The sequence below is a fragment of the Palaemon carinicauda genome, chromosome 10, assembly GCF_036898095.1.
Source record: "Palaemon carinicauda isolate YSFRI2023 chromosome 10, ASM3689809v2, whole genome shotgun sequence".
Taxonomy (NCBI): domain Eukaryota; kingdom Metazoa; phylum Arthropoda; class Malacostraca; order Decapoda; family Palaemonidae; genus Palaemon; species Palaemon carinicauda.
The window spans coordinates 37,912,378-37,921,744 of record NC_090734.1 but is presented as its reverse complement, the minus strand read 5'-3'; the positions used below and the strand labels follow the sequence as shown (position 1 = coordinate 37,921,744).

At 36.4% G+C, this 9,367-nt stretch overlaps 1 protein-coding gene across 1 annotated transcript; it reads left to right on the top strand.

Moving 5' to 3' along the window:
• The first annotated feature begins 7,844 nt into the window (after positions 1–7,844).
• LOC137647936 (zinc finger MYM-type protein 1-like) lies at positions 7,845–9,077 on the top strand. The gene has a single exon (XM_068380885.1). It carries the CDS (start codon positions 7,845–7,847, stop codon positions 9,075–9,077), a length of 1,233 nt encoding a protein of 410 aa, XP_068236986.1.
• Positions 9,078–9,367: the final 290 nt, after the last annotated feature.

Genomic DNA, 9,367 nt, shown 5'->3' with positions numbered 1-9,367 from the left:
TCGAAGAAATAACCCTGGTTATTCATATTCAAAATTCTTATGAAAAAGTGGATTTTTATACTATTGTAACCAGTGGATGAAACGATAAAAACTTGTCAAGTATAGTGGAATTTTACCAAACTTAAAAAACTACAATGATGTTAACAATAAAGATGAAAGATAGATAACACCCGTTGGGAGTTTCGGTAAGAGGGCCCATGATTTCTAAGTGGGTTCCCAAAAGGGATATGCATGGAATTTCGTTTTGGGAAAACACAATTATATTTATTCTAAAGCAAATATATTTACTGAAATATAGATTCCACGTGGCAAGAAATTATATATTACTATTTATAAGTTAAACAATCCAGAAAATCGAAGGTTAACTGACTGCTCAAGTATAAACACTTGCATTTCAGTTTCATCTTTATCACTAAGAGAAATTATTATTCTTAATTTTGGAATCCGTAGATAGTAATGCCATTAAAGTAAAAAAATTATTGATTATAGGACTATATATATATATATATATATATATATATATATATATATATCAACATCAGCTATAACTAGTCTAATGTCGGAGAAAGGTCTCAGACATTTTCTTCTATTAGGGTGTTTTATGGTCTCTGTATGCGAGTCAATTCCCGTAAATTTTCTTAACTCGTTAAGAAAATTACCATACTTATATTGCTATACTTAGCCACCCATTTTGTTATTTCTTGTGTCCATCTATTATATGTCATTCCAACTGCATATATTGTCTATGTCTGAATTTGTTTTCCTCTTAAATGTTGTTATGATAACCTGTACTTTAGTTTGTGGTCGTAACCCTGTTTTTATTTATCTTTTTAATTTTTTTTTCTTGTTTTTTTTATAGTGGTATTCCCCTCATGTTATCCGTAGCTTTTACGGTTTGAACCAAGTTTATTTTCTTAGGTTTTAGATGCATAGTTGTATACTGATAGGATCAACTTATGAAATACTTTTCTTTTCAGCGAAAATTGCATTTTAGTTTCCTTAATCTCAATATCTTAAAAAGTGTTTGAGAGTTGGTCCATAACCCTTATTTATAGTCCCTTAACTTTTTATTGAATATTATCTTAGGTTTAGGCCTATATTTTTCCTTTCTTCCTTCAAATCTTCTATCATAATACGTAATTCCTCGCATAATTCACTAAGGAAAACTGTCATCTGCTTATTCTAAATTGTTAAGTTATCCCCATTAATGTGGGTTCACATACTTTCCAAATAAAAAAAAATGTGGTAATTGTTTACAACACCACGCTCTCCATTTACTCCAAAATACTGCAATCCTGCAGTTTTCATCTTCATGTACAGTAATTAGGTGGTTATTAGAATTATGGGAAAGCAATAATTAGCAAGATATGTTGACTAAAGGGGAAGGTGTTACAAAAAATAAAAATATCTTGGTTTCCTCACTAATAGACTTGGAACTGACGTGTCAACTTAGTCAACCAAACATATTTCGTGATGCCAGCGTATATAAACAGAAGTTCGTGATGCCATCGTACATTTGATATACTGCATATACAAAATATACTTAATAAAAAATTAAGCGATTACCCAAAAGTGTCACTAATGTAACTTGCATATTTTATGGACACTTCTGAGTTATTAATCCATTTTTAATTAAGTATATTTTGAATATACAGTATATCAAATGTACGCTGGCATCACGAACTTCCGTTTATGTACGCTGGCATCACGAATTCTGTTTGGTTGACGATGTTGACATGTCAGTTCGTTGTCGTTAAGTGAGGAAACCGAGCTATTTCCTTTTTATAACACCTTCCCCCTTTGTCAACGTATCTTGCTAATTATTGCTTTCCCAGAATTTAAATAACCACCTAATTACTGTGCAAGAAAATGAGAACTGCAGGATTGCATTATATTGAAGTATATTGACAGCGTGGTGTATTAAACAATTACCACAAATGTAAATAACTAGCAGTTATGGGGTTTCTCAATTGTAATTTTCTCATTACCTTTGAATAGCTTAGGATTATTGTACTTCCCGTATATATACCTTCCAGCACTCTGATTACTGATTTCTTTCCTTCGGGGGGCTTTCATTGCTCCTGAAAATTCAAGGTAATATGAGCTTACGGATAATCTATAAATGTCATATATATTGTTTGTAATGTTATTATATTTTTTATTACCGCCGCTATGGCCAGTTTTTTAATGTTCACTTCTAGAGCCTGTCTTATCTATTGGTTAAATAAAATCTACATGACATTTTATTCGGTATGATATGATCTTCGTTTATAAATCATATATTTCTGAGTGTAAACTTAGGAGGCGGTAATTGTTTTTTTTTTTATTTGTGTCTCCTTTTGTTTTGAATTACTATAATGATAACGGTTTTATTTACTATAGGTATAAAGTCTTTTCAGACATTTCGTGTAAAGTTCAGCGAGTTTTTCTAGTAAGAAATCACAGCCATTTATCATTATATCAATTGTTAGCCCATGATCTTGTATCTCTAAGCCACTCTTTTTATATCTTTCAATAGTTTCCTTAATTCTCCTACAGTTACGTTTGGTACCAGCTCAGGTAGGTTTTAAATCACTATTGCATTGCACTGTATAGAAATCTTCAGTAATTTTTAATCCCACCATCTCCATTGTTGATATTTCCGTTTTATTCAAATTATTCTACCTCATTGATCCATCCTCCATCCAAGGATATTTAATCCTTCATTGCATATTCATTACACGTCATCTTCGTTTTTTTTTTATTTATCTTGAGCCCAACCTCATGTGATATTTCATGCATTTTGGTAAGAAAATACGGCCAATCCTTTGGTTTTCTTCTAAAATGAACAGTGTCATCAGCATACTCTATTTTACCTAATTTTGTATCACCAATCCATTCTGATTTTTCTCCGCCATCTCTAACTGTCCTGCGTATAAAAAATCCATGTAGATGATAAATTCAATTGATAGGGTTCCATTTACATGAACTTGACCTTTGTTATTTTTATAGACACCCTTAATAAAATTTTCATATTTGAAGGGGATTCCATAAAAACGCAAGACTCTCCACAGAATTGCCCGGTGTACACTATCAAATGCTTTTTATAGCCCACAAATGCCATTAAAAGTGGATTTCTATATTCTAAACATTGCTGTACATTCCTAAAAATAAGAATTTGGTCTATGCAACTTCTATCTTTTTGAAATCCTTCTTGATCATCTCTCATCTTTCGATCAATCTTTCTCTCTAGCGGCTCTAGCCTCTTTAGAATAAGCATTCTATATATTTCCGTGACAACTAACGTAGGTGTGATTTCTCTATAATCACTCCAACCAGTCAGGTCTCCTTTTCAAGCAGTCGCCAACACTCATAATTACCATTCATCAAGTTTCTGTTTCTTCATGCTAAATTCTAGGAGATAATCATGTAAGTATTCTAGTGGTCACTTATTTTCTGCTATTATCGTTTCAACATTTACACAATCGTAAAGAATGGCTCTCCATCTCTTTAGTTTTTTAATGATAGCTTCGACTTCAAATACAGGGCTTTTTTTCATGGGCACATGAAGATATTTCTCATCTTCAGATATTAATCAAATCATTCACTTCATATCTCCTACTCATGACCTCACTAAACAGTTCCATCCAACGTTGCTGTTACGAACTCCCTCTAGGAGGAAGCCATAACGGGTTCTTTTATATTATTCTCAAATCCAGTGACAAAAACACAAATCAGTAGGAGCGAGGAAAACCAGAAAGACACAAGGGCAAAAATTTCACAATATTTATTACAACAATAAAGGTACTAACACCGATGGCCCACAAAAAGTAATAAATTGATTAAGTACAATATGCCATCGATTAACTGAATGAGTCACCTAAAGTTAAAACTAAACCCTACTCATAGTGAAGAAATCAAATCTTTAATGTTAAGGTACCCAAAAGCCTTTACCCACCACGCTAACCTATTACTAAACAGAAAGGAAAGAAGTGGAAGAACATACAAAAAGAAACAATAATCCTACCTATATCACAATAATCTAAACCTTAATATTAAAGTACATAATCTTACAACACTCTCATATTAAACCTTCAACAGCTTTGACAATAGTTAAATGCACAAATATATCGGTCCTATGACACAGACCGGTACTGATATAGACGAGTCCATTTGCTGCTCAAAAATGTGGTCACAAGTAGTCACTCTCGTCAGTAGAACAGCCCTTCACAACCGTTGGTGGATATGCACTTTCAGTCTACGGCTCGACAAAATACAGGGGATGTTCCTCTTACCCAAGAGAAGCCTCCCTACTTGCTCCAACAAGACCACTCTGGTGCTGATACAGTAGATATATCCATCAAAGATGAAAAAGGCTCTCGAGCCCTGCTCTACACCAAACTGCCAATGTCCAGGTTAAGCCAGTAGATCACTGGAACCACAGTTGTAAGTCTTGTTCTCACACGTAGCTTCACAGGTAAACTGCCTTCCACATTAAGAAGCAGCTCAATGACATTGTATATATATTCCACAATAGGCAGATCAGCAGCTCCAGAGTCTTCAACGGCCTTGAACTCGACTCACGAGAATACTTTAGGAGAATCACAAGTCACCTCTCCTTACAACACTCCCAGTCACCACAAAGAAAAATAAATGAATTAAAAATTTGCCAAGGAAGTAAAAATACTGAGGAAGGCCGCACTTCAAAATGCACTCAATAGATGGCGCCACAAAACTTAAGCTTTTTCAACCAAAGCAAATTAAACATTACATTCAACCAAAATATATGTACTAATGTAAAACTAACTGCAAAATACTTAATTTAGCTTTACAAAATTGTAAACAAAATAAAAATGAAAGCCATCAGTGCAAAAAGGCAAAACAACAAGATTTTACTTTAAAATTACGTTACTGCCTGACACCTTCCTCCTTCAACGAAAAAAAAAAAATTAATTTGACTAAACAGGAAAAATATTTTTTTTTTTAACCTTAATACGAAAATAAGAGAGTAAACATGACCAACCAAAACACTTACACTAAGACTACTTATCCTAACTGGCCAAAAAAAAAAAAAAAACAGGGAACTCCGGGATTGCACAAAAATAAACAAAAACAACCTTAGAATACATTAATATCCTATACATCATCTGAAAAGAAAATAAAACAAATCAGGAACGGCACAGCAGCCCACACTTCACATCGTAGAGAGTGCATCGGGGATCTTGTTGTCCACTCCTTTATATGCTGAAAGACCAGGTTATATTCCTGAAGGAGAAGTGCCCATCGCAGAATTCTTTGATTCGCTCCCTTCATCTTATTTATAAATACCAACGGGTTATGGTCCGTCAACACTTCAACCTGGAGAGAACTAGATAAGTAAATAGAAAAATGGGTTACGGTCTTCACCAGAGCCAAAGCTTCCTTCTCTATGGTGGAATACCTTTTTTCAGCCGGGAGTAACTTTTTACTGAAATAAGATACAGGGTGCATTTCCCCCTCATCATCTCTCTGAAACAGAACTCCTCCAACACCCACGTCACTGGCATGCACCACCAAAATAAAAGGTTTATTAAAATTGGGGGAGCTAAGAATTGGTTCCGAGACTAATACCGATTTCAAATTAGAAAATGCTTTTTCACATTTTGTACTCCACAAAAACTTAGTGTTCTTTTTCAATAGATTAGTTAAAGGCTGGGCGATGTCAGCAAAATTCTTCAAGAACCTCCTGTAATACCCTAACATGACAAGAACTTTGCGGACATCACGGACATTACGCGGCTGAGGAAGGTTGGCTATAACCTCAATATTAGCCTGTTTAGGAGCAACCTTCCCCAAACCAACCTCATGACCCAGATACGTCACTACAGCCTTACCAAACTCACACTTATCGATGTTTACAACCAAACTAGCCTTTCGTAAAACCTGAAAGAGTTTTCTTAACCTTTCAACATGGGTTTTCCAGTCCTGACTATATACCACCAAGTCGTCAATATATATTTCGGTACCCTCTCGCCCGCATATCACCCTATTCATAAGGCGCTGGAACGTACAGGCTGCATTTTTCAAACCAAAAGGCATCACCTTACACTCATATAACCCATTGGGGGTGACAAATGCCGAAATCTCACGGGCCCTGTGAGACAATGGCACCTGCCAATAACCCTTCAATAAGTCTAATTTCGTTACAAATTTGGCATTACCTATTCGGTCTATTAAATCGTCAATCCGGGGAAGAGGGAAACTGTCACTCTTTGTTACCTGATTAACCCTACGGTAGTCAACACACATTCTATAATTACCATCAGGTTTCTTTACCAGAACAATAGGAGAACTCCAAGGACTTGAACTTGGTTGAATAAGATTGTGGTCCAGCATATAATGTACCTCCTTCTCGACTACTTTGGCTTTTTCTGGGTTCAGGCGTTAAGGAGCCTGCTTTACTGGAAGAGCATCACCAACCTCAACATCATGTTCAAGCCATGAAGTAAGCCCTGGAGCCTCTCTAAACACTTCTGGAAAAGCTGTTATCAAACATAACAAATCTTTCTTCTGGACTTCATCCAGATGTTCCAACAAAACATTTGCCTTATTAAAAATCTCAACCTTAGTTCTTAAATTCTCTACAGGTACATGGTCATCAACATTATCATAAAATACAGTAGCTAGAGGACATGTCATTTCATAAACAATATTTAATGGACTTAGATTTCTACCTTCATATTTCTTTAACCTATTAATGTGAAAAATTCTACTCTTCCTAGTAGAACCTGGAGAATCTAATTCGTAGTTAAAGTCAGACACCTTTCTTATTACCTTCCATGGACCTTTAAATCTGGGTTTCAGAAAACTATCAGGGTCTATATCTAAAACCAGAACCATATCTCCAGATTCGAAAGAACGACTAACTGCCTTACGATCATGGAATGCTTTCATACTAGCCTGGGAAGCTTCCAGATTACCTTTGGCAAACTTCCAGGCACCACTCAATTTATTTTTCAAATTAGATAAAAATATATTTAGATTTTGAATTTGTTTTCGTCCCCCAATCAACACTTCAAATAACACTTCTAAAAGACCTCGAACCTCATGACCATACACCAATCTGAAAGGAGAAACACCAGTAGATTCATTTGGGTGAGTTCTTATTGCAAATAACGCATAAGGTAGTTCCTTATCCCAACTACTCTCCCTTTCATAACAGTACTTGCCAATTATACTTTTTAAGGTTTGGTGGAACCTTTCCACAACCCCTTGACTTTCAGGATGGTATGGGACACTGGTGATGTGCTGAATGCCCAGTTCAGCACACCTGTCCTTAAAGTACTTGGAAGTAAAGTTAGTACCACAATCTGATTGAATGGTACAAGGTAACCCATAACGACAAAAATATTCTACTAACTTTTCCCAGACAGCTTTTGACGTTACTTTCCTAAGAGGGAAAGGAACCGAGAAGCATGGGTGTCAACAGGTGGGGGACGGGGGGGGGGGGGACAAGTCCCCCCCCCCCACTTTTCAAAGTGGGGGGGACATAGTATCATTTGTCCCCCCCACATTTTTAGTATTCACTATGGTGATTATACCAATGTAATGCTGTAGTTAGAGAAATCTGCAATGATGTTAATCAAATGTACACACAGTTTGGCCTTATTACTGATGGAACCCAAGATATCCAAGGCAATGAACAGGAGGCTGTGTGTGTGCGATATGTCGATGACAAACTCAATGTTCATGAAGAGCTGCTAGGATTGTACCAAGTGTCGGCAACTACAGGAGTGTTTCTTAGTAAAATGCTGCAAGACACGCTTATATCTCTTCAACTACCAATTCACCACCTCCGGGCTCAAACATAAGATGGTGCCAGTAACATGTCAGGAAAATATAAAGTCTGTCAGGCAGAGATAAAGAAGGTGCAACCACTAGCTCTGTATGTGCATTGTGGAGCTCATGTTACCCACCTAATTATCAGCAAGGCCATACCAAATTCTCTCTTCATAAAAAATGCTTTAGACAACCTTCAAGAGCTAGGCACCCTCTACAGAAGTTCAAGAAAGTTCAAACATATGTACCTTAATATTCACACAGATGATCTCAACACTCCTTCACCAACAAGTTTGAAGCCAATATGTCCTACACGGTGGCTTACACGATATGCTGGAGTGAAAGCAGTATTAGATAATTACCCTGATGTACTGGCTGCCCTCCAGGAGGCAGCAAAGGAGTTAGGGTCAACAACTGCATCCCGAGCAGCAGGTTTGTACAAATGTTTGTCCTCAGGGGAATGTCTACTTGGATTATATGGATCACTTCCTCTTATTCAATGTCTAGAAAACTTCAACAAGAGCCTACAAGGATCAAAATTGACAGTATCTGGAATGCTAGAAGCTGCAGAGGTTACCATAAAGAGCCTACAGTCACTTCGATGCAAGCACAAATTCAAGAGATTATTTGAAGAAGCAGAACAGAAGCTCCATCGGTGTGACCTAGACGCAATTCCTCTTCCAAGAAAGAAAAAAATACCAAAGAGGCTAGACCAAGGATTAGGATTTGCCTCTAACTACTGTCATGACTCCGCTGAAGAGTTTTATCGAGTTGAGTTCTTCAGTGTTATTGATGCTGCCGTACTGAACATTAAAGAATACTTCACTTCCACTGATCTCACCGAGTATCAAGATTTATCGTCAGTACTGTTGACTGGGACACATAAGCCAGAAATTATCAGTAAGTATGCAGAACTCAATGAATCTCTGAATCAGCAACTCGATTTCTTCCACAACCAGTTTAAGGGGTCAACAGTTGAAGATTATAGAAAGATCTTCGGAGATATGGTACCAGAAGTTCGCCGAATGTTTCCTCAGGTAGAAGCATTGTTACGCCTTTTACTCGTTTCCCCAGCAAGTTCCTGCACAGCTGAGAGGTCATTCAGTGCTCTCAGACGATTGAAGACATGGTTACGTAGCCGTATGAGTCTACAACGCCTTAACCACCTCATGATTTGCCATGTACATCGTGACCGTCTAGCTACCTTAAGTCCACAGGCGATTGCTGAGGAGTTCATCCGAGCAGAAGACAAACGAAGGACCATTTTTGGTAGATTCTGACTAACAGAATTGCTAGGATTGACACAGGTTATTTTTCGTCTTAATACTTTGAATGATATGAAAATAATCTTATTTGAATGAAACATGAGTCTTGCTTTCATATAATGTGAATTAATCATTTAATAAACCATGCATGTTGATTTAATCAGGCTTTATTAAAATTTTCAAGTAATATAATAGTGTTTATATCTTAATCATTACAAAGGGTCTAAGGAAATAATTCATGCTCAAAGCTTTAATGTCATCATGTTTGGCCAATGAATTTAAGAAATATTAAAATTATTTTGTAT